Below are 26,521 nucleotides of genomic sequence, written 5' to 3' on the forward strand. Positions count from 1 at the left end.
TTACGAACTGTATGCCAAACTCAAAAAATATAATACATGGAGTAAAGTTATTGATCATACACAAATAATATGCTAAAAAGAGTTACATCATCATTTAAGAGAAAAAATTCCTAGCATTTCATGTACTAATAATACGCAAACTATTTGGTTTTGGAATAGTTTTTAAAATAGTAGTATTGGGCGGCGCCTGTGGCTCAGTGAGTAGGGCACTGACCCCATATGCCAAGGGTGGCGAGTTCAAACCAGGCCCCGGCCAAACTGCAACAAAAAAATAGCCGGGCATTGTGGTGGATGCCTGTAGTCCCAGCTACTCGGGAGGCTGAGGCAAGAGTATCACCTAAACCCAAGAGCTGGAGGTTGCTGTGAGCTGTGTGAGGCCACGGCACTCTACTGAGGGCCATAAAGTGAGACTCTGTCTCTACAAAAAAAAAAAAAGGTGCTTGTGGGGAAATTAATAACTAGATTTAATCATCCAAGAGAGGTAAAATCAAATGTTAAGTTTAAGAAACTATGCAGTTAACTTTATGCCTCAAACAGATTCTTAAAAAAAAGTCAAAAGTTATTCTCTCCAATGGGGAAAAACAAAGTCCATTCCCCTAATCTTTGTTTTTTTTTTTTCGGGGGTGGGGGGGAGACAGAGTCTCAAGCTGTCACCATTAATAGAGTGCTGTGACATCACAGCTCACAGCAACCTCAAACTCTTGGGCTTAAGAGATTCTTTTGCCTCAGCCTCCCATGTAGCTGGGACTATAGGCACCCGCCACAATACCCAACTATTTTTTGTTGTTGTTGCAGTTGTCATTGTTGTTTTATCTGGCCTGGGCTGGGTTCAAACCCGCCAGCCTCAGTGTATGTGGCCGCCCCCTAATCTTTTTTTAAACTTCGACTGCAATAAACATAGACATAATCCGTTTATACTGAGACAAGGGCTAAAATGTGGCTTTCATTTTAAAATTATTTTCTCTTGTCTAAGTCACTAATTTATTGTTAAACATGAATTAGTTCCTTAAAAAAATATTTCTGCTCGGGCTCAGCGCCCATAGTACAGTGGTTATAGCATTGGCCACGTGCAACAAGGCTGGGCCAGCTAAGCAACGAAGACAACTGCAACAAAAAATAACCAGGTGTTCTGGTAGTCGCCTGTAGTCCCAGCTACTTGGGAGGCTGAGGCAAGAGAATCACTTAAGCCCAGGAGTTTGAGGTTGCTGTGAGCTACGATGCCACTACACTCTGCTGAGGAGGACATAGTAAGACTCTGTCTCAACAAAAAAAAAAATTTCTGCTTAATTCACATGCAAAAATGGAATACTTGGGCAAAAACAAAAAATAATCATAATTCCTAAAACTACAAAAACTGATTATATTCAAAGGCTTAGAGAAAATCAATACCAATCAGTACTAGCTTATTTTAAAAAAAAAAAAATTTCCCAAATGCTAAATAATATGAGAGTTGATGACTTACTTCATGGTTACAGAGGGCTTTGGCAAGCTGCTTCCGCTCCTGGGCATAGTATGTGGCCTGCTGGTAATAGAAACCAGGATTCTGAGTCTGAATAGCTGTTAACCCTAATTTAATAGCTTCATCAAATAAATCTCCAAAGGCCTGGAATCTTAAAGGAAAAACATCAAGAAATAAAAAGAATGAATAGGAAAAGGAAAGAAAAAGAAACTTATTTCTAATAATTATTTATCCTGGGAACCATAACCTCAGCAGACTATATTAAATAATGCTATTGATCAACAGTTAACATTTATTGTAATTTCTTTGTAAATATTAGTGTACATGAATTGTAGCTTATGGATAAATTCTGTACTTAAGTTATCCCTTCTATGCTAACAAGACTTTATAAATATACCCTTGAACTAGATCTCAACTGAAATAGTTCCCACCAGTCTAATACATCCAGGAATAATTTTATTGCAGCAATTTCTTTTCTTGTGTGAGCATGTAGCAGTTTGTCAGTAGCAGTTTGTCTACTGGCTTCATATTAGTATTGAGTATATTGGATATTTACTTTTACATTTTTTTTTTTTTGAGACATGGTCTCACTTTGTCGCCCTCCGTAGAGTGCCCTGGCGTCATAGCTCACAACAATCTTTAATTCTTGGGCTCAAGCGATTCTCTTGCCTCAGTCTCCCAAGTAGCTGGGACAACAGGCACCCGCCACATGTCCAGCTATTTTTTACAGATGGGTCTTGTTCTGGCTCAGGCTGGTCTCGAACCTGTGAGCTCAGGTAATCCACCTGCTTCGGCCTCCTAAGTGCTAGGATTACAGGAGTGAGCCACCATGTCTGGCTGTTTTTACATTCTTGTCCTACTTTACTAAAGAGAATGTTCTCTAGCTCTGCCCAGGTTAATACTATATATATACCATAGTTTATTAATCCATTCATGGGTTGATGGGCACTTGGGTTGATTCCACATATTGGTGATTGTACATTGAGCTGCGATAAACAATCTAGTACAAATGTCTTTATGATAAAATGCTTTTTTTCACTCTAGGTAGCTATGTAGTAATGGGATTGCAGAATCAAACAGAAGGTCTATTTTGAGTTCTTTGAGGATTCTCCATACTTCTTTCCAAAGAGGCTGGGTTAGTTTGTAGTCCCAAAAACAGTGTAAAAGTGTTCCTTTCTCTCCACAACCACACGAGCATTTGCAACTTTGGGACTTTGTGATGTGGGCTATTCTCACTGGGGTTAGGTGATATCTCAGGGTGGTTTTCACTTTAGAAATTTTATGCATCAGCCTCAAACAATAAGCATGAAAGCAGAATTCTGTTTTGTTTACTGCTATATTCTCAGGACCTAGACACATAGTGGAAACGTAATAAATACATGTCGAAGAAGATGGTAGGTACCCTGAATTAACTGATATCCTTTAAGGAACTATACAAACCAATACATACTATTACCAGAAATATATTTAAGCTACATCATTAAAAATCTAATTATGGACAAAAAACTTGCTTTAATGATTAAAGATTGTTGTGAGCTATGATGCCAGGGCACTCTACGGAGGGCGACAAAGTGAGACCATGTCTCAAAAAAAAAATGTAAAAGTAAATATCCAATATACTCAATACTAATATGAAGCCAGTAGACAAACTAATACATGCCCACACAAGAAAAGAAATTGCTGCAATAAAATTATTCCTGGATATATTAGACTGGTGGGAACTATTTCAGTTGAGATAGTTCAGTTCAGTTTTAGAACCAAAGCCCACACTAATGCCATTTCTGCAAATCCCATTATTATTTTTAAAAAATATTCTAGAAGTATAATTTTAAACATACTGTTTTGACATCCATGCAGCATGCTCAAAAGACAACTCCGCGCTTCCGATTTTTTTCTTACACAAGTCGATATGTTTTCGGAACTGAGCAATTGCATCCAATGGGGTGTTGTGTTGAAAACACAGCCTACAGATCTACAAAACGTACAATCAATCCCAAATTAAAAAAAAAAAGTTCAAGTCAAAAGGCATATTCATTTAAAAATAAGTTTAAGGCTGGGCCCAGTGGCTCTGGGAGGCCGAGGCAGGTGGATTGTTTCAGCTCAGTAGTTCAAGACCAGCCTGAGCAAGAGTGAGACCCTGTCTCTAAGAGTAGCCAGGCATTGTGGTGGGCACCTGTGGTCTCAGTTACTTGGGAGGCTGAGATGAGAGAATCTCTTGAGCCCCAGAGTTTGAGGTTGCTGTTGATGTGAGACCCTGTTCCTGGCCTAAATTATATAAATTATTCCATCAGCCATCCAATTTCCCTTTTCAGAGGCAACTGGTTTCTGGTATATGCTTCTGGATATAATCTACATACAAGTACGTGTACATTTATATATAAGCTATTGTTTTTAAACAAATAGCCTCACACTAAATATGCTCATTTGTGCCTTAATTTTTAGACCTAACAATGTATTTTGGATATCATTCCCTACCAGTACATCGAGCTGCCTCATTCTTTTTTTTTTTTGAGACAGAGTCTCACCATGTCACCCTTAGTAGAGTGCCTGTGGCGTCACAGCTCACAGCAACCTCAAACTCTTCTTGGGCTCAAGTGATTCTCCTGCCTCAGCCTCCTAAGTAGCTGGGTCTGCAGGCGCCCGACACAATGCCCAACTATTCTTTGTTGCAGTTGTCATTGCTGTTTAGCTGGCCCGGGCCGGGTTTGAACCCACCAGCCTCAGTGTATGTGGCTGGCGCCATAACCACTGTGCTATGGGCGCCAAGCCAGTTAAGCCTCATTCTTAACAGCTTATGATGTTCCATTATTTACAGTTATATTTTATATAACCAGTTGCTTATGCTGGGTTTTTTTCAATCTTTTCCTTCTAAAAGAGGTAATAAATATCTACATGTATGTGATTTTTAAATGTTAGCACGTATGTGAGGCAAATTTCCTGAAATGGAATTGCTAGGTCAAAGGGAACATCTACTTTAAATTTATATAGACACTGCAAAAATATTCTCTACAAAAGTTGTATCAGCCAAGCACAGTGGCTCACACCTATAATCCTAGCACTCTGGGAGGCCAAGGCAGATGGATTGCTTGAGCTCATGAGTTCAAGACCAGCTTAAGCAAGAGCAAAGACCCCGTCTCTAAAAAAAATAGCCAGGCATTATGGCGGGCATCTATAGTCCCAGCTACTTGGAAGGCTGATGCAAGAGAATCACTTGAGCCTAAGAGTTTGAGGTTATTGTGAGCTATGACACCACAGCATTCTACCCAGGGTGACAGAGTGAGACTCTGTCTCAAAAACAAACAAACAAAAGTTTTACCAGTTTACACTTGCACCAACAATGAATTAAATATTGTTCTACCAATTTACACTTACACCAGAAATAAATTAAAGTATCTATTTATCCACATATCTTCGATCCTGTGCCAGGTATCTGTGAGATGTATATGGAAAACTGAAAAGCAAAACAGTCTTCACTTCACTTCGAAAGGTATCTGTTTCTACAAATACGATCTTTTTTTTTGAGTAAGTAGTGGAACTACAGACACCTGCCACAAAGCCTGGCTATTTTTAGAGACGAGTCTCCCTTTTTGCTCAGGTTGGTCTTGAACTTATGAGTTCAAGCAATCCCCCCCAACTCGGCCTCCCAAAATGTTGGGATTACAGGAGTGAGCCACCATACAATCTTAAAATAAAACGCTCAATGGGCAAAAAAATTCCCTCTAAGGTAAAGAAACATGCTTTTTCTTTACTGTGTCTACATTAAACCAAGAAAGTCCTAATGTGTGTTATCTTTTAAAAATCTAATAATCTAGGTAGCTTTCCCCTGCTCTCACTTAAAACAAATAAAGAAAAACCAAAAAACTGTCCCAATTGTAAATAACTCTAGAACTCATCAACTCAAAAACCAATCGTTACGATCAGGCTGCTAAGAACCAATGCCCTTCTGAAGAAAAAGAATATAAAAAAGGAAAATATAATTAATCAAACATTAACTTTTTAGGGTAAGAAACTATTTTTTTTTTTTTAGACAGAGTCTCAATTCTGTCGCCCTGGGTAGAATGCAATGTCGTCATCATAGCTCACAGCAACCTCTAATTCTTGGGCTCAAGAAATCCTCTTGCCTTAGTTTTTCTATTTTTTTTTTTTTGGCCAGGGCTGGGTCTGAACCTGTCACCTCTGGCATATGGGGCCGGCGCCCTACTCCTTTGAGCCACAGGCGCCGCCCAGTTTTTCTATTTTTAGTAGAGACAGGGTCTCACTCTTGCTCAGGCTAGTCTCGAACTCCTGAGCTCAAGCAATCTACTATTTTTAGTAGAGACAGGGTCTCGCTCTTGCTCAGGCTAGTCTCGAACTCCTGAGCTCAAGCAATCTACCTGTATCAGCCTCCCAGAGTGCTGGGATTACAGGTGTGAGCCACTGCACCCAGTCAAGAAACTAATTTTGATGTTCAAATTTTAAAAGGACAATTTAATATTTAAAGATAAATTCCCTTTATTTGGAAGTAGAAGTATTACCTTGTAGTTTATAAATCCTGCCATAGTCTTAATTTCCAGAATATTAGTTTCATGGGCTCTCAGTTCATGTACAAGGTTATAGGCGATCCTATAGTTCCTAATGTAAACATAAGGAGAGTGGTTAATTATGATATAATCTATGAAAAGATTTCTAGGAACAAAATTATTAAAAATAACAGACAACATTTATTCAACATTTCTTAGCACTCAGTAGCTTGATAACAGCATATGCACATCAATCTCTAATTTCCTGAAAAAGATCTAATGGCTAATAACATGTGGGAGGAATCAATAACCTTTCACAAAGAACAGAATGATCACAGGTGCATTGTTCTTCCAATAACCAATAAAAAACAAGTTGAAAAATGAAAGTAAATTGGACAATTGTCCAGAATTACATCAAAAAATGATCATTCTACTTAAAAAAAATAAAGAATAGAAAATAAAGAAAAAAGTTTTCTTCTTTTAAGAGATAGAGTCTTGGTCTGTCACAAAAAGTACTATTACAAGTTTCTCAAACAAACAAATACTGTATTAGCAAAGGTGATATCAAGACAGAGCATGGGTCAGTAATTTTTTAACCTCAGTCCCTCTACAGGTTATGAATGTCACTGATCTCAGGTAGAAGCTGGAGAGGAAGGAAAATGTCCTTAGGATAGTGAGGGCTGAAGGAGAGTGGTGATGAGAAAGCAAAGGAGAAATCTTAAAACAAGGCTCTCCAAAGAAAAAAGTTTGTTCTTAACTTTTCCAGGTAAATTTCTTTCTTTCCAGAATTATTTTTAAGCAGAACTAAAACTGGAGGTTTTTACCATGGAATACTATGCAGTCATAAAAAAAGATGGAGACTTCACATCTCTTATGTTTACCTGGACGGAGCTGGAACATATTCTTCTTAGTAAATATCTCAAAAATGGAAAACCATTATAAATCATATATATATATACACACACACACACACACACACACCCCATATATAACCACCTACATACCCATACAAATGGCAAAAGATAACTATAGTCTAGAAAGTAGAAGGGAAGAAGAGAGAAAGGGGAGGGGAGGAGGGATACGGGCGGAGTAAGGGTATTTGGGGGGACCTCATCTAATGTTCATGATGCAATGGTACATTTCAAAACTATTAAGAAATGAGTATAATTGTAATGGATGTGTTACTTAGTTCAATGTAAACATTTCACATTGTATATCGAAGCAGTACCCTGAACCCCATAAATGCATCCATGTATAAAGTTATGATTTAATAAAAAATAATTATTAAAAAAAAATAGTGCCAAAACGAAAGTTTATAACACCTACATTTAAGAAGAAAGATGATTTTGGATTTTAAAAATCCTAACTTTACACCTCAAAGAACTAGAAAAGAAGAATATACTAAATCCACAGTTAGAAGAAGGAAGGAAGTAGTAAAAATTGACACCACACTCTAACTAACTGAGCTAACCAGCCACCCAGAAATAATGAAGATGAGAGCAGAAATAAATAAAAAAATACATACTAGAAAAGCAATAAAAAAAAAACACAGCTAAAAGTTTTTTTTAAAAGATAAAATCAACACACTGTTAGCTAGACTAAGAAAAATGGAGAAAGACTCAAATAAATAAAATGAAAAAGGAGACATTACAATGGACATTTCCCAAATACAAAGAATCGTAAGGAACAATGATTAACAGTTACATGCCATTGAATTGTATAACCTAAAAAAATGAATAATTTCTAGAAACATACAATCTACCAAGACTGAGTCAAGAAGAAATAGAAAGTATGAATGGACCACATAACAAATAAGAAGATTGCAATCAAAATGTTCATACTACCCAAAGCAATCTATAATTAAATGCAATCCCCATCAAAGCACCAATGTCATACTTTAAAGAACTTGAAGAAATAGTTATTTGAAGAATAAATAAATAAATAAATAAGAAAAAAAAAACTGGAGGTTTTTAACTAACACCATCCATTTAAATGAACTACATTAAAGCCAGTGACAATTATATGTGTATAAACTTACTGAGATTCAGAGAATACAATTTAGTGCTTAGCACCTCAACAATAATAAAAATAAGATATTTCTACATTATTCCTGTGGATAATAGAATTATTTTCATTTACTTCTATTTTTCTCCTCTTCCTTAATTTTAGGCTAAGTAGTTGTTTTTTATCCTCTTATCAATCTTCAAAAATTCAGTTAAAGCTACAAAGAGGTTATGTTTACCAAGAAGTGCTTGGTAAAAACAATAGAATAGAATGTTTAACCACTGCTCACACATCTACAACTAATCTTCAAGGCTCTATGTAGATCCTTCAAATGGAAAGTAATACTACTGACAGGCACTATAAACTAAAAAAAAAGTTAAATTACAAACGAAATCATAGTTGAATTCAATAAATGTACTACTGTATAAACTATGAAAAAATAGCCTGATTTAGATAATAAATAACCTATATTATACTTTCGAGTCTCTTAACACAAGGATTTTTTTTGTTGTTGAGCCAGAGTCTCATTATGTCACCCTTGGTAGAGTGCCATGGCATAATAGCTCACAGCAACCTCAAACTCTTGGACTTAAGCGATTCTCTTGCCTCGGCCTCCCAAGTAGCTGGGACAACAGGCATCCGCCACAACGCCTGGCTATTTTTTTGTTGCAGTTGTCATTGTTGTTTATCTGGCCTGGGCTAGGTTTGAACCTGCCACTTTGGTGCTTGTAGCCGGCGCTACAGGCACCGAGCCAACAAAAGGGTTTTTTTTTGAGTATACAAATAAAAAATAGTAAAGATGGGGGGCGGCGCCTGTGGCTCAGTGAGTAGGGAGCCGGCCCCATATGCCGAGGGTGGCGGGTTCAAACCCAGCCCCGGCCAAACTGCAACAGAAAAATAGCCGGGCGTTGTGGCGGGCGCCTGTAGTCCCAGCTGCTCGGGAGACTGAGGCAAGAGAATCGCGTAAGCCCAAGAGTTAGAGGATGCTGTGAGCCATGTGATGCCATGGCACTCTACCCGAGGGCGGTACAGTGAGACTCTGTCTCTACAAAAAAAAAAAAAAAAGAAATAGTAAAGATGGGAAGATTTTTAGTATTATATTTCTTTAGATCATAAAATTTAATGAAATTAGACCAGAAAGCTTTATGACACTGTAAAATTTATTTTCAATATAAAATTAAAAAAGTTTAACCTTCAAAATAATATAATCAATTCATCTCTGAACTACAGTAAATATTAAATACCTGCATTGAACGGAAGCATTTAAAAGTTAATTACAATTTGGTTGAGATTTAGAAATTGCCACTTACGTTACAGTTAACATAAAGATAAGAACAATTCAGTCTGAAAACTGTTAAAAACTTACTTCAGTGCATTTTGTGTGTCTTGTTTCAACTCACTGAAGAAAGCTATTTTGAACTGATGTCTAACAAATAAAAGCTGAAAAAAACAGAAGAAAATTACTATTATACATATTCTGTTTAAAATGTGAAAACCGTAATAACGTGTATTACAAGGAAACAATAAAAGAATGAAAAATGTATTCAAAATTAAAATGCAAGAATTGTTCCAACAAATAAGCATATAGTTAACAAAGCTATAAAAACCTGTCTTTAAGAACCTTATGGGCAAAGAGTTTAATAATAAACCTTAAGGGCAAGAAGTTCAATTTAAAAACAATTAGCTTTTAAAAGCTTTGAAAAACTTTAGAAGAACTAAAGTCATTTAAAACTATCAAAGTATTAAAGACATATAATAACTACTTCAAAAATAATCGATAAGTGGGGCGGCGCCTGTGGCTCAGTGAGTAGGGCACCAGCCCCATATGCCGAGGGTGGCAGGTTCAAACCCAGCCCCAGCCAAACTGCAATAAAAAAAAAATAGCCAGGCATTGTGGTGGGCGCCTGTAGTCCCAGCTGCTCGGGAGGCTGAGGCAAGAGAATCGCGTAAGCCCAAGAGTTAGAGGTTGCTGTGAGCCGTGTGATGCCACGGCACTCTACCAGAGGGCGGTACAGTGAGACTCTGTCTCTACAAAAAAAAAAATAATAATAATAATCGATAAGTAATCTGCTTTTGAACTTGTATTGCAAAAAACATTACCTGATGAGTTGTTTTATTCAGAAATTCTTTATGAGATTTCACTCTTCTGATCTCAGTGTAGTAATAAGTCTGTGCATGTTCATAAAAAGCATTTTCTAATCTATTAAAAATAAGACAAAACCAACATTCAAATATTAAGGTGATGTTAAACCAAACTGTTTTCAAGAATAGTATTTGTGAGCCCTGAAAGTAAAATCTTGACAGAGATAATGGCTATTTTACCTTGTAATTAAGATAAAAAGCAAAAATCTAACCTAAATTCCTAGGTTAAAAAATCTAAAAATAAGACTCCACTAAAACCATTTAAAATTATTTACAAGATAAAATTGATAAAAATAACTTGCCCTAATTCATAAAAATTAGTGAGCTCTGAGACTACTTTGACTTCTATTATTTCATACTTTTATAAAGAATGTGAAAAGAATATTCAATACTCGATTATTTTATTTTGCAATTTTTTGTGATTTTAATTTTTATGACTTAAAAGTATAAGAAAACTAATTAGGAAGAAAGCAAAAAAAAAAAAAACTGGTAAATGAGGCAAAAATAACATTTATATAATTTAAATTCTACTTTGTTCCATGGCTTTCAGATAACATAGAAACAAAATCTGAACAGAGATGGATAAACAACTGAAACCCTCTTTTTCTGTTGTTGTTATTGTTGTTGCAATTGTCATTGTTTTAGCTGGCCTGGGCCAGGTTCGAACCTGCCAGCCTCAGTGTATGTGTCTGGCTAGCGCCCTACCCATTGAGCTATGAGGGCCGCCATAGCTGAAACTTTCTTTGGTGAAAAAGGTATACATCAGGAGTATTTGCCCAGGGCATGAAAAAAAGCTGAATTCTTAACCAGACAAAAGATAAAGAAAAACCTTTATTCAAGGTTTTTTCCTCCTCAGAATAAAACAGAATTTTGGAAAATATATAAAGAAAACAAATTGATAGCTGGGCGTTGTGGCGGGCGCCTATATCCCAGCTGCTCGGGAGGCTGAGGCAAGAGAATCGTGTAAGCCCAAGAGTTAGAGGTTGCTGTGAGCCATGTGACGCCATGGCACTCTACCCGAGGGCGGTACAGTGAGACTCTGTCTCTACAAAAAAAAAAAAAAAACATATTGAATGGGTAACTAAAAATTTTTATATCAGATATACATATATATACACACACACACGCACATATATATTTTTTTGAAACAGTCTTACTTTGATGCCCTTGGTAAAGTGCCTTGGCATCACAGCTCACAGCAACCTCAAACTCTTGGGCTCAAGCCATCCTCCTCCTTCAGCCTCCTGAGTAGCTGGGACTACGGACACCCACCACTATGCCCGGCTATTTTTAGCAACAGGGAGTCTTGCTCAGGCTGGTTTCAACTGCTAGAGCTCAAGAATCAACTCGCCTTGGCCTCCCAGAGTGCTAGGATTATAGGCCTAATCCACCTCGCCTGGTCTATCAGATATATTTTAAATTGGATTTTCTAAAGTAAGCTTTTTCTATTTTCAAAACTATAATTTTTAAGAGGGCTGGGTGTGGTGGCTCATGCCTGCAATCCCAGCACTCTGGGAGGCCAAGGCAGGTGGATTGCTTGAGCTCATGGGATCAAGACCAGCCTGAGCAAGAGCGAGACCTTGTCTCTACTAAAAATAGAAAAACTAGCTGGACATGGTAGCAGGTGCTTGTAGTCCCAGCTTGGGAAGCTGAGGCAGGAGGATCACTTGAGCCCAGGAGTTTGAGGTTGCTATGAGTTATGATGCAATGGCATTCTAGCCAGGGGAATAGAGTGAGACTGTCTCAAACAAAACAAAACAAAACAAAACAAACTCTTCTCAATAGAGAAATCGGTATTATTGGATCTAGATTACCTCGGTGGGTTATCAAAGATAAACTTGGTTTTAGTTTTCCAGCTGGGACTCAAAGACAAAACATCTGTTAAATAGTTAACAAAGAAAATTGAGAGCAAGTATAGGCCTGATAAGTCTTATCATTTCCTCTAAACTTAAGTGATACAGAATCTAATCCTTCCCTGTTTTAAATATAATGAATTAGCCACAGAGATATCCCCAATGTAGGATAAGTATCCTAAGACTTTTAGTTTTTAATCCACAAACGTCTATATTTTTTGACTGAGAGTTTTTTTTTTTTTTGAGGAAAAAAATGCATCCAGTTTCAAAAACATAAAATAAGTAAATAAATGACAGACCTAGTTGAGATGTGAGGGGGGGGTTAATGAAAAGAACAATTTTTTAGTAGGTACTCGAAAATTAAATTTCTAAGGTAATATTATCGAATTAAGAAAACACTTCTGGCTGGGCACAGTGACTCACACCTGTAATCCTAACGCTCTGGGAGGCCAAGGCAGGTGGATTGCTTGAGCTCATGAGTTGGAGACCAGCCTAAGCAAGAATGAGACCCCCTCTCTAAAAAATATTTGGGCATTGTGGTGGACGCCTATAGTCCCAGCAATTCAAGAGGCTGAGGCAGGAAGATTGCTTCAGTCCAAGAGGGTTAGGTTGTTGTGAGCTATGGTGCCACAGCACTCTACTAAGCGTACAAAGTGAGAATAAGACTTTGTCTTAAAAAAAAAAAGAAAGAAAGAAAAAGAAAAAAGAAAGGGTGTGCCTGTGGCTCGGTGTGCCTGTGGCTCAGTGGGTAGGGTGCCAGCCCCATATACTGAGGGTGGCGGGTTTGAACCCAGCCCCAGCCAAACTGCAACAGAAAAATAGTTGGGTGTTGTGGTGGGCACCTGTAGTCCCAGCTACTCAGGAGGCTGAGGCAAGAGAATCGCCTAAGCCCAGGAGTTGGAGGTTGCTGAGAGCTGTGACACCACAGCACTCTACCGAAGGCCATAAAGTGAGACTCTGTCTCTACTAAAAAAAAAAAAAAGAAAGAAAGCTCTTTTGGGGAAACAGACCTTGAATTTTCTTTGTTCTACAATAGAAAACCCAACTGATTCTGTCTTCCCATTTAGTCATTTAAGATAGCTGAATTTTAAATGTATATCCTTTTTTACACTGTTCATCTGCCCCCAAATAACCACTATTTCCTTCCCACTAATCTAAACTTCTTCAAGCACAGATGCAGGCCTTTCTCTTCCCCCTTCCCTTCCTAGGCTACAAATACCCATTTGTTCTCTGAAATCCTGTAAGACTCACAAATTATATTACAGAATTTACACTTGCAAGGCTCTGTAATATTTAACTAAATTGTTCAGTCTAAGAAGGACATACGGAATGAAAAAGAAAACCATTTTATAGTCAAAATCAATGAAAATAGTCATATCTAAATACATCCTAGCTAAAAATTTAATACTGTAAAACTTCTTTGCAGGCTGAGCGAGTTGGCTCACACCAGTAATCCCAGCACTCTAGAAAGCTGAGGCAAGAGGATCACTAGAGCTCAGGAGTTCTAGACCAGCCTGAGCAAGAGAGAGACCCCATGTCTACTAAAAATAGAAAAACTAGCTGGAAATTGTAGCAAGCACCTGTAGTCTCAGATATTCAGGAGGCTCAGGCAGGAGGATGGCTTCAGCCCAAGAGTTTGAGATTGCTGTGAGCTATGACACTACAGCACTCTATCCAGGGTGAGAGTGAGACTCTCGCAAAAAACAAAAAACAAAAAAACAAACTTAGGGCTGGGTGCGGTGGCTCACATCTGTAAACCTATCACTCTGGGAGGCTGAGGTGGATGGACAGCCTGAGTTCATGAGTTTGAGACCGGCCTGAGCAAAAGGGAGACCCTGCCTCTAAAAACAGCCAGACGTTGTGATAGGCGCCTATAGTTCCAGCTACTTGGGAGGCTGAGACAAGAGAATCCCTTGAGCCCAAGAGTTTGAGGTTGCTATGAGCTATGATGCCACAGCACTCTACCAGAGGGTGACAAAAGAACACTCTGTCTCAAAAAGGAAAGAAACCTTCTGGGGCGGCGCCTGTGGCTCAGTGAGTAGGGCGCCGGCCCCATATGCCGAGGGTGGTGGGTTCGGACCCAGCCCCGGCCAAACTGCAACAGAAAAATAGCCGGGCGTTGTGGCGGGCGCCTGTAGTCCCAGCTGCTCGGAAGGCTCAGGCAAGAGAATCGCGTAAGCCCAAGAGTTAGAGGTTGCTGTGAGCCGTGTGACACCACGGCACTCTACCAAGGGCAGTACAGTGAGACTCTGTCTCTACAAAAAAAAAAAGAAAGAAACCTTCTATGTAACACTAAATGCCAGAAAACAATGAATAATGACCACATAATTTATTTTTTTTTTTGTGGTGTTTTTGGCCGGGGCTGGGTTTGAACCCACCACCTCCGGCATATGGGACCGGTGCCCTACTCCTTGAGCCACAGGTGCCGCCCAGCCACATAATTTTTGAGATGATACTGTATTCTCAAATAGTCTACCCTCTATCTATGAAGGCTTTATGAAGATATTTAAGATGTGATAGGATTTAGGACCTCCTTAAAGAATTATTTATATAGATGTATCAACATAACTAAGAATGAAGGAAAATATTGGGCCAGAAATGGAGACACTCTCATATAAAAGGACACACACATCATACCAGAACATGTGGCAGTTACTAGAAAAGTACAATGGAAAAATACATAAACTTTTTTTTTAAATGAGGTTTACCTAGATGTAGATAGGGAAAAGTGTCCATGAGGTAATGATAAGTAGAGGAAGACTGTGGTATATTACATGATTACATTTTTTCTGTGTGTGTTTAGGTGTGTGTATATACTATAAAAACCTATTTGTTACTGGGCGGTGCCTGTGGCTCAAAGGAGTAGGGCGCTGTCCCCATGTACCAGAGGTGGTGGGTTCAAACCCAGCCCTGGCCAAAAACTGAAAAACAAAAACAAAAAAAACAAAAAACAAAAAAACCCCCCCATATTTGTTCCTACACAAAAAGACTTTTTTTAAAAGGAATTTTAAGAAATTGTTGAGAGTGGTTACCTCAGGGATTGGAGATGGTTAAAAAAAAAGGGACTCTGGGCGGCGCCTGTGGCACAGTGAGTAGGGCGCCGGCCCCATATGCTGAGGGTGGCGGGTTCAAACCCAGCCCTAGCCAAACTGCAACCAAAAAACAGCTGGGGGTTGTGGCGGGCGCCTGTAGTCCCAACTGCTCGGGAGGCTGAGGCAAGAGAATCGCGTAAGCCCAAGAGTGAGAGGTTGCTGTGAGCCGTGTGACGCCACAGCACTCTACCCAAGGGTGGTACAGTGAGACTCTGTCTCTACAAAAAAAACAAAAACAAAAAGGACTTTTATTTTTACCCTAAATCCTCTATACCACTTGTACTTTTTTCATGAGCATTTTTTTTTAAATGAATAGGTCTAATCTACTAATATCTCAATTCCTAATGAATACATTAGAAAGACCATTATTTACCTTATAATATAACCCACAAGGTGGTCGGTGTGGGGCAATACAAACAGAGACTTTCCTGAGAGCTCACAGGCATTGCATAAAGCTGCAGCCCTTTCTGAAGCAATGACGTCTTCTCCTGTTGACAACCCCCATAACAATAAAGAAAGAAAGAAAATAATTAATGTATTTTTCTAAATACATATTTCCCCAAGTCTGAAAAATGTAATTAGAAAAAAAACCCAAACCACTTTTCGCCAGGCCAAGAGGACCTCTGTGCTCCCTGAGAGCGCTGAGGGGCTCTTTGAAATTATATAGTATAGACCTTTCAGGAAGACACTGTGGAATTTTCTGCTGAGCCAGACAAAATGTCAACAGATAAACCATATTACTATTTCAAAAAACATAAATAAAAATGGGAGCAATAATTCATGAAAGAGGTTCCCAAAAACATTTAGGATGTTACAAATTTCAACATAGAAACAAAAATATATGGCCTCTGGAAGTCTGTGAAGGTAGAAGAAATAATACGTATTTGAAAACTAAGACATTTTCCCAGAGGAAATTACAATGCCTATAGCATTTTTCTTTGCCCTATAGCAAATTAAGGAAAATAATATTACATAAGAAATGCAATTTCAAATACAGATTACCTAAATAAGTAATATTACATTATATTATTTATTTATTTATTTATTTATTTTTGAGACAGAGTCTCACTTTGTCGCCCTTGGTAGAGTACTGTGGCATCTTAGCTCACAGTAACCTCAAATTCTTGGGCTTAAACGATTCCCTTGCCTCAGCCTCCCAAGGTGCCTAACACAAGGCCCAGCTATTTTTTAGAGACGGGGTCTTGTTCTTGCTGGCATCCAACTTGTGAGCTTAGGCAATCCACCAGCTTTGGCCTTCCAGAATTCTGGGATTACAGGTATGGCCCATCGTGCCGGGCCTTACATACTTTAAAAAAAAAACACAAAATCAAGCAAATTAACGATTTGATCAGTTAAACATGTCCCTCATGTCCCCTACATGAGAAGGTAAGTGAAAGTGCCAGTGTAGATTAAGAATTTGCATCATTTACTATTTTTAGTTTTCTATACTATTATTTGTAGTAAATATGTACCAGCCCATAATTAACTAAATGCATAAAAGATTTAAACATTGAAAAGAAAATCTTGGGTGGCATCTGTGGCTCAGTGGGTAGGGCGCCGGCCCCATATACTGAGGGTAGCGGGTTTGAACCCAGCCCTGGCCAAACTACAATAAAAATAGCCGGGTGTTGTGGTGGGTGTCTGTAGTCCCAGCAACTGGGGAGGCTGAGGCAACAGAATCGCCTAAGCCCCAGAGCTGGAGGTTGCTGTGAGTTGTTGACGCCACAGCACACAGAGTCTCTTAAAAAAAAAAAAAAGAAAGAAAGAAAAGAAAGGAAATCTTGGCTTGGTGCCCTTAACACAGTGGTTATAGCATCAGCCACATACACTGAGATGGTGAGTTTGAACTCAGCCTGGGCCAACTAAACAACAATTGACAACTGCAACAAAAAATAGCCGAGTGTTGGGCGGCACCTGTGGCTCAAAGGAGTAGGGTGCTGGCCCTATATACAGGAGGTGGCAGGTTCAAGACAAAAACTGCAAAGAAACAAACAAACAAAAAAAAATAGCTGAGCATTGTGGTGGGTGCATGAAGTCCCAGAGGTTGAGGAAAGAGAACTGCTTAAGCTGAAGAGTTTGAGGTTGCTGTGAGCTGTGATGCCACAGCACTCTACCAAAGGTGACATAGTGAGACTCCTCTCAAAAAAAAAAAAAAAACTCCTCCATATAAGAGTAGGATGTATAAAACAATTTTTTAAAAGCCATTAAATAATTATTTTTTTGATACCTGGGGGCAAAGGAGTTTTCTTTTGAATCAGAACCACTGCAACTTTTGTGTTTCTTCCTTGTAAACTTTGCCTGAAATGGAGAAACAATAATAAAGTTAAATTATTTTAACTTAAAAATAAATGTAGTAATGACTTGACAGCAAGGTTAAAAATTCAACTCAAGATAATTTCAATTTAAAAAACTAAGATGAGAGAAAATCTTTTCCTGCACACAAAGAACATATATGCTATAATGATTACAATTCTAAAAACATAATCTCACATCTTCTAATCCTCAAAAAATCTGCTGTAACGGCCAGGTGAGGTGGCTCACACCTGTAATCCTACCACTCTCGGAGACTGAGAGTGGACTACTTGAGCTTATGAGTTCAAGAGCAGCCTGAGCAATAGGGAGACCCCATCTCTAAAAATAGCTGGGCACTGTGGGAGGCACCTGTAGTCCAAGCTACTTGGGAGGCTGAGGCATGAAAATCACTTGAGCCCAAGAGTTTGAGGTTACTGTGAGCTATAATGCCGTGGTAATGTACTGCAAATGGCAAAATAAGACTCTGTCACAAAAAAAAAAAAAATCTGCCTTAAAAGTAAAGTTTAATATATACTTTTACGTAAAAGTACAACTTACTTCTTTTATTTTGTTTTTTACTCTCAGATTAATATATGAGAGTGTAGGTGTTTAGGTTATACTGTTTTCAATTCTAAGGTAAAGTTCAAGTTGTAGTTAAGCCCTTCACCCAGAGGGGCTGCTGAACACTCTCACATTGTGCAGTTAGGTGAGATTTCACCAAATCAATCTTCCTCCCCTCTCACCTCCCTCCCCCTCTACAGACTAAGAAGAATATGTTTCAACTCCACCCAGATAAAAATTCTCAATCTTGGGCGGCGCCTGTGGCTCAAGGAGTAGGGCGCTGGTCCCATATGCCGGAGGTGGCAGGTTCAAACCCAACCCTGGCCAAAAAACCACAAAAAAAAAAAAAAAAATTCTCAATCTTTTCTTTTTTTTTTTTATTTTTTATTTATTTATTTATTTTTTTGTAGAGACAGAGTCTTACTGTACCGCCCTCGGTAGAGTGCCGTGGCGTCACACGGCTCACAGCAACCTCTAACTCTTGGGCTTACGCGATTCTCTTGCCCCAGCCTCCCGAGCAGCTGGGACTACAGGCGCCCGCCACAACGCCCGGCTATTTTTTGGTTGCAGTTTGGCCGGGGCTGGGCCTGAACCCGCCACCCTTGGCATATGGGGCCGGCGCCCTACTCACTGAGCCACAGGCGCCGCCCTCTCAATCTTTTCTGATGTTATATATATAGCACAATACAAATTCTTTTTTGTTTTTTTGAGGCAGAGTCTCAAGCTGTTGCCCTGGGTAGAGTGCCCTGGTGTCACAGCTCACAGCAACCTCAAACTCTCGGGCTTAAGCGATTCTCTTGCCTCAGCCTCCCAAGCAGCTGGGACTACAGGCTCCACCACAATGCCTGGCTACTTTTTGTTACAGTTGTCATTGTTGTTTAGCTGGCCCAGGCTGGGTTCAAACCCACCAGCCTGGGTATATGTGGCTGGTGCCAAAACCACTGTGCTATAGGTGCCAAGCCTGTACTTCTTTATGGTGATATATTACAGAGTGGTTATCCAAAAGAATTCATTTGTTTGAAACTGAAATAGTCATAAAGCAAACTGTTTTATGGGACCTTAAATATAGTAAATTACTATGTTTTAAAAAAAGAATGCAAATGTAAGAAAAAACATTTGGGAATCCAGATCCGTTTGTCTTCTAAATTTCATCACATACCCAGCACTATATAGTCAGTATTTTTACCTGTTAGGAACTGAACAGAATTCACTGGAGGTGGGTGACCCCCAAAGGGAGCACTATAGCCTAAACAGTTCTCAGTTGCTTTCAAGAAATGTTGATAAGTCACAGGCCTGTATACACTACCATGGGTGACCTGAGAAACAGAGGAGCTCATACCTGACTATCTCCACTCTGGTGGCGCACTCAGACTGCTTTTCTTTCCACTGAGGTTCATCCCAGTCTAGTTCATAAAACACAACCACTAGGGCTGGCACCAGATTCAGATGCTTATTCATCCAACCAGTCTTCAAGATCCCTTTAGGAATATACCATTCATATGAAGTTCTCTGTGAACATAGGCAAGAGTTGGAAAGTTAACTGATAATGAGAGCAGCAGAAACTGCCAGTTATGAAGTGCCAGGCACTTTATGTTTATATGTCTCATTTAGTATACATACCACCCACATTTATGATTAGGAAATTCAGGCTGACAGAAAGTAAGCAAGACCTAGCAAGTGTTGGAGGTAGACTCTCGAGTGTAGAGTCCGCCCTACTTCTACCTCCCATTTCAAGAGGAATGACCAAAGCCAAAGAATTTCCAATGATGTCAAGGCTATCAGATATCTTGTAAAAAAAAAAAAATAATAATAAATAACTCCCTAGAGCCTGTTTTCAGATAAATTCTACTTACATTCTTCACCACTCTAATTTCTGTTCTTGGAAAACTGCTCAAATAAAATAGTAAGTACCGGAGGTGGCAGGTTCAAACCCAGCCCCGGCCAAAAACCACACACACACACAAAAAAATAGTAACTAAAATCCAGAAATGGTTTCATTTGTCTGGAAGACATATTGCCATTCAGCATTTCACCTCACTTGTGAATAAAGTAAAAAATAAAGGACAATTTTTTTTTTTTTGGAGACAAGTCTTACTCCATCACCCTTGGTAGAGTATAGAGGTGTCATACTTCACAGCAATCTCAAACTTTTTGGGCTCAAGTGATCCTCTTTCCTCAGCCTCCATGTAGCTGGGACTACAGGTGCCCGCCACAACACCTGGCTAGTTTTTCTTTTTCTTTTTCTTGAGACAGAGTCTCACTATGTTGCCCTGGGTAGAGTGCCATAGTGTCACAGCTCACAGCAACCTCAAACACTTGGGCTTAAGCAATTCTCTTGCCTCAGCCTCCCAAATAGCTGGGACTACAGGTGCCTGTCACAATGCCCAGCTATTTTTTGGTTGCAATTGTCGTTGTTTAGCAGGCCCAGGCTGGGCTTGAACGTGCCAGCCTCGGTGTATGTGGCTGGAGCCCTATTCACTGAGCCACAGGCGCAGACCCTAGTTTTTCTATTTTTAGTAGAGATAGAGGTCTCCCTCTTGCTCAGGCTGGTCTCAAACTCCTGAGCTCAGGCGATACACCCACCTCAGCCTCCCAGAGTGCTGGGATAACAGGAGTAAGCCTCTGTGCCCAGCCAAGGATAATTCTTTAATAGAAAAGCACAGTAACTTGGGTGTCAGGACTAAGCACCTCACAGTGGGAAGAGGATGCAGTAGATTTGCTGCTCTGAAGAACGCAGTCAAAACCTCAAATTACTTACAAATCACCTGCAGTGACTCCCACTATACCAAGGCATGTTGGTCCATTGTCTACTGCAAGTAAGGAGAAAAAGGACAATGAAGAACCTGATGCAAAATAAAGTCAGGACTTAGGAAGGAAGCAGGAATGGGAAAATGAAAATCATCCTGAATTGGAGAATTAAAGGAGACATGGGGGCTAGTTGTACTAAGCCACTTGCCTTTCTTTTTTTTTTTTTGCAGTTTTTGGCCAGGGCTGGGTTTGAACCCGCCACCTCCAGCATATGGGGCCAGCACCCTACTCCTTTGAGCCACAGGCGCCACCCAGCCACTTGCCTTTCTTGACATAAACACCACATTAAAGAAAAGCAAATGTGTAAGGGCCAGGGCCAGGGCCAGGGCCAGGGATACTAGCACTGGCATGGTTTCAGGCAGCTTCAACTTCTAGGGCTAGGTGTATGAATGGTGTGTCCTGCGTATAGAGTCTTAAACAAAATAATCAACAGGTGCCCCAATCCACCAGTACTACCCTTCCAGAGATTAACCGAGAAGGCCTGGCACCTACATTTTAAATAAACACCCCAGGTGATGATGACATACTTGGTCCAGAAAACACTATGTCGAAACATTGCTCTAGGGAGAAAAAAGCAGGGTTGAGAGTAGGAGGGTTTGTTTTGATCAAAGTCTTATTACCAGGCGTAGCACAGTGGTTACAGCGCCAGCCACATACACCAAGGCTGGAGGGTTTGAACCCAGCGGGGGCCAGCTAAACAACAATGACAACTGCAACAAAAAATAGCCAGGAGTTGTGGCGGGTGCCTGTAGTCCCAGCTACTTAGAAGGCTGAGGCAAGAGAATGGCTTAAGCCTAAGAGTTTGAGGTTGCTATGAGCTGTGATGCCACGGCACTCTACTGAGGGCGACATAATAAGACTTCATCTCAAAAAAAAAAAAAGTCTTATTACCTAACTTTCAAACCAATCTCATAAGATAATAATTAACAAATCAATCAACATACATAAATTGCTTAAAATAGTAAATTTCACATAGTAAGAACTATGAACTAAGCAAGCTGCTATTATTAATACTATCATCCTCATAATAATTACTTTTCTACGGTAAATTAATCTCTACTATGTTGTTCACTTTTTAAAATTTTTTTTTGAGACAGAGTCTCACTCTGTGCCCTGAGTAGAGTGTTATGGCATTTTTTCTAGTTCACAGAAACCTCAAACTCTTAGGCTCAAGGGATCCTCCTGTTTCAGCCTTCCAAGTAGCTGGGACTACAGGCACCCATCACCACACGTGGCTAGTTTTTTTGTCTTTAGTAGACATGGAGTCTTGATCGTGCTCAGGGTGGTCTCAAAACTCCTGAGCTCAAGCAATCCACCCGCCTCAGCCTCCTGGAATGCTGGGAGGGATTACAAGTGTGAGCCACTGTGCTTGGCCTGTTGTACACTTTAGAAGTCAGTTTGGAGCTTAATACCTTTTTCATTCTACCCTGAATAAACTGTTCTAGTATATGTATCATATAATTCCCCAAGGACAGGGAACCCATCTTATTTAATTCTTACCACCAGTTTGGTACATGGTTCCAGGTACCCAATACAAAGCAAGTTCTCAGGCGTGGCACCCCTAGTTCTGTAGTTAGGGTGCTGGCCACATACACTGGGACTGGTGGGTTTGAACCCGGTCTGGACCTGCTAAACGACAATGACAACTACACAAAAAAATAGCCGGGCATTGTGGTGGGCGCCTGTAGTCACAACTACTTTCGAGGCTGAGGCAAGAGAATGGCTTAAGCCCAGGAGTTTGAAGTTGCTCTGAGCTGTGCTGTCACAGCACTCTACCGAGGGTGACATAATGAGACTATGTCTCAAAAACAAAAATAAAAAATAAAAAAAAAAACGAACAGAAAGGATAAAAAAGAAAAATACCGGAGGCTCACAGGATAAAAGGCTTTATAGGTAACTATTCCTCCACAGTTTTCCAGCACAGACAAGATATACAGAAAAAGATAGACACATATACGTGTACATAGAAAGAGAGGGAAAGAACACACGGCATCACAATGTCATTACCTTGGGTCTACATTTGGGATACTCATGATCACCTGGGAGCACCTTGAAAGAAATTGGTACCCGGTCAGCTCTCCTATTGGCACAGAAAGCATCCCAGACGGCTCGATGGACAGCATTATAAACCACATCTAGGCCCGTCAGAGTGACGAAAGCCATAGGTCGACAACATAGTTCCACAGGGAAGTCCCACTGTGTGGGACTCATATTTAAGGTGTCACAAAAAATCTGAAATGCAATGATAAGATATTCATAATTAGTTTAAAAAGCCAAATTATTTCTTTTCTTTTTTTTTTTTGAGACAGAGCCTCAAGCTGTTGCCGTGGCATCACTGCTCACAGCAACCTCCAACTCCTGGGCTTAAGCGATTCTCTTGTCTTAGCCTCCCAAGTAGCTGGGACCACAGGTGCCTGCCACAAAGCCCGGCTATTTTTCCGTTGCAGCTGTCATTGTTGTTTGGCGGGCCCGGGCTGGATTCAAACCCGCCAGCTCAGGTATATGTGGCTGACGCCTTAGCCGCTTGAGCCACAGGTGCCAAGCCAGCCATATTATTTTTAATATGTGAACTGTCATCATGTGAAAATCATTACAAAAAGGCAAAAGCTTTCAGGGTCTGGAAACTGTCAAGCAAATAGAACAAAAAGGAATACCTTAATTCATGAATTGGACCTATTAAAATGTAATCACAACATTAAATTAAAAAAAAAATTTTCAGGCTCAGTGCACATAGCACAGTGGTTAGGGTACCAACCACGTACACTTTTGAACCCAGCCTGAGCCAGCTAAACAACGACAACTACAACAAAAAATAGCCCGGTGTTGTGGCGGGCACCTGTATTCCCACCTACTTGGGAGGCAGAGGCAAGAGAATCGCTTAAGCCCAGGAGTTTGAGGTTGCTATGATGCCACAGCACTCTACTGAGGGCAACATAGTGAGACTCTGTCTCAAAAAAAAAAAAAAAATTTTCAGCCAGACATGGTGGCTCATGCCTGTAATCCCAGCACTCAGAGAGGCTGAGGGAGGTGTCACTTGAACTGAGGAGTTCAAAACTAGCCTGAAAAGATCAAGTGGTTGGTACCCTAACCACTGTGCTATGTGCACTGAGCCTGAAAATTTTTTTTTAATTTAATGTTGTGATTACATTTTAATAGGTCCAATTCATGAATTAAGGTATTCCTTTTTGTTCTATTTGCTTGACAGTTTCCAGACCCTGAAAGCTTTTGCCTTTTTGTAATGATTTTCACATGATGAAGATCATGATGAAAAGATCATCACTACTAAAAATAGAAAAATTAGCTGGGTACTCTTGAAGGCCAGAGGGTTGTTTGAGCTCACAAGTTCGAGAACAACCTGAGCAAAAATCGAGACCCTCCTCTCTACTAAAAATAGAAAAACTGAGGCAAGAAGATCACTTGAACCCAAGAGTTGAAGGTTGCTGTGAGCTATGACACCACGACACTTTACCCAGGGTGACAGTTTGAGACCGTCTCAAGAAAAAGAAAAATTAGCCAGGTGTGGTAGCAGGTACCTGAAGTCCCAGCTACTCAGGAGGCTAAGGCAGGAAGATCACTTGAGCCCAGGAGTTTGAGGTTGCTGTGAGCTATGATGTCATGCTACTTTACCCAGGGCAACAGAGTGAGATTCTCTCTCAAAAAAGAAAAAAAAAAACTTTCAAAGCCAGGCTCAATGGCTCAGACCTATAACCCTAGCACTCTGGGAGGCTGGGGCGGGTGGATTGCTTAAGCTCAGAAGTTCAAAACCCAGCCTGAGCAAGAGCGAGACCCCATCTCTACTAAAAGTAGAAAAACTGAGGCAAGAAGATCTCTTGAGGCTTGGGGCCTGTAGCTCAGCAGGTAGGGTGCTGGCCACATACACCAGGACTGGCAGGTTCGAACCTGGCCCGGGCCTGCCGAACAACATTGAGCTGGGCATTTGGGCAGGTGCCTATAGTCTCAGCTACTTGGAAGGCTGAGGCAAGAGAATCAATTACGCACAAGAGTTTGAGGTTGCTGTGAGCTGTGATGCCACAGTCCTCTACTGAGGGTGTAGTGAGACTCTGTCTCAAAAAAAAAAAAAAAAAAGAGGATCTCTTGGGTCCAAGAGTTGGAGGTTGCTGTGACGACACCATGGCACTCTACCCAGGGTGACAGCTTGAGACTGTCTCAAAAAACAAAAAAAGGGTTGGCGCCTGTGGCTCAACAGAGTAGGGCGCCGGCCCCATATGCTGGAGGTGGCAGGTTCAAACCCAGCCCCAAAAACTGCAAAACAAAAACAAAACAAAATACTTTCACATTAAAATAGCTGACTCTAAAAAAAATCAGTATTTTCAGTAATGTCTCAAAATACACAGAAAACTTTGAAATGACCAGATGAAGAAAGCAGAAAGGTAATAAAATTAAAATAGGTCTATATAACTTATTTCAGCTATAAATGATAAAAATAAAATAATTATTGACTTATTTTAAAGTACAACTTTATTATGCAGAGATGACATGTTTCTCTGAGGGATTCATTCATTATGGACTGAGAATCCAGTATGTGTATTCAAACATTTTTCATTTATTTTATTTTACTTATTTTATATTTAAAAAAAAAAATTTTAGGGCCAGGCATGGTGGCTCATGCCTGTAAGCCTACCATTTGGGGAGGCCAACACAGGAGGATGGCTTGAGCCCAGGAGAGTGAGGCTGTAGTGAGCTAAGATCAGGTCACTGCACTCCACCCTGGGTGACAGAGCATGACCCTACCTCAAAAAACAAAACCTAATAATTTCTTTTTTTATTTTTTTGAGATAAAAGTCCTGCTTTGTCACCCCAGTTAGAGTATGGTGTCATTATCACAGCTCACTGCAACCTCAAACTCCTGGGCTGAAGGGATCCTCCTGCCTGGGCCTCCAGAGTGCTAGGATTACAAGTGTGAGCCGCTACACCCAACCTAAACCTAATAATTTCATTAAAAAAGTAATCTTCACCAGTACATTATACAGAATTCAAATATACTCTTTGTGAACAGTGAGGTGCATTTAGGCTATATTTGATTCCCCAATCATGGAATATTTTTATTTGAAAGGCTAATTTAGGAAAGACCATTAAGCTTCTTGTGTCTAAGTACTGAGGGAACAATGGGTATTAAATAAGTGATTTGGAAAGCTTGCTGGAAATAATACATGTCTACAAAGATAGAAATTTTGGAATTAGGAACAATGGGTATTAAATAAGTGATTTGGAAAGCTTGCTAGAAATAATACATGTCTACAAAGATAGAAATTTTGGAAATTATTTAAACATTTTTAGGACAGGCTTAAGTTGTGAGAGTAAAGAATTGCACGCTCAGAAAAAGAAATATTCTAGTTCTAGAGAATATGGGGTAAAAATAAAAAAAGATGGTCAAAATACAAAGTGGGTACTTTTGCTTAATATCAGATTCCAGACTGGTGCCATCCAACAGAAATATGAATATAAATAATGCAAATTTTTCCAGCATTCACATTAAAATGTAAAAATAGGTAGAATTTGTTTTAATAATATTCTGTTTAATCTAATATAGTATTCCAAAATATTATCCTGGTATTAGTATAAAAACTGTTGACATATTTTACCTTTTATTGTACTAGGTCTTTCAAATATGGTACAGACCAGATTTAACACTCATGAGCACATCTCAATTCAGATTAGCCTATTTCAAATGCTTAACAGCCACTGGCTATCATGCTTAACAGTCACTGGCTATCATACTCAACAGCACAGCTCCAAATTATGGCAAATCTGTCCCAAAATTACTGCATGTAAATTGTATCAGAAATTCTA

General features: G+C 39.7%; 1 protein-coding gene across 2 annotated transcripts in view; it reads right to left on the reverse strand.

The window, feature by feature from the left end:
* TRAPPC11 (trafficking protein particle complex subunit 11) overlaps positions 1-26,521 on the reverse strand; it is a 58,470-nt gene that overhangs the window by 31,049 nt on the left and 900 nt on the right. For both annotated transcript variants that reach the window (XM_053584852.1, XM_053584861.1), the window contains exons 2-10: positions 22,718-22,942; positions 19,242-19,411; positions 17,277-17,347; positions 15,423-15,537; positions 10,063-10,162; positions 9,329-9,402; positions 5,974-6,070; positions 3,298-3,431; positions 1,463-1,610 (exon numbers count right to left, since the gene is read on the reverse strand). In XM_053584852.1, the coding sequence (XP_053440827.1) occupies positions 1,463-1,610; positions 3,298-3,431; positions 5,974-6,070; positions 9,329-9,402; positions 10,063-10,162; positions 15,423-15,537; positions 17,277-17,347; positions 19,242-19,411; positions 22,718-22,921 (1,113 nt within the window). In that variant the 5' untranslated portion in view covers positions 22,922-22,942. The remainder of the gene's footprint in view (positions 1-1,462; positions 1,611-3,297; positions 3,432-5,973; positions 6,071-9,328; positions 9,403-10,062; positions 10,163-15,422; positions 15,538-17,276; positions 17,348-19,241; positions 19,412-22,717; positions 22,943-26,521) is intronic.

The sequence above is a fragment of the Nycticebus coucang genome, chromosome 1 (genome assembly GCF_027406575.1).
Source record: "Nycticebus coucang isolate mNycCou1 chromosome 1, mNycCou1.pri, whole genome shotgun sequence".
NCBI lineage: Eukaryota > Metazoa > Chordata > Mammalia > Primates > Lorisidae > Nycticebus > Nycticebus coucang.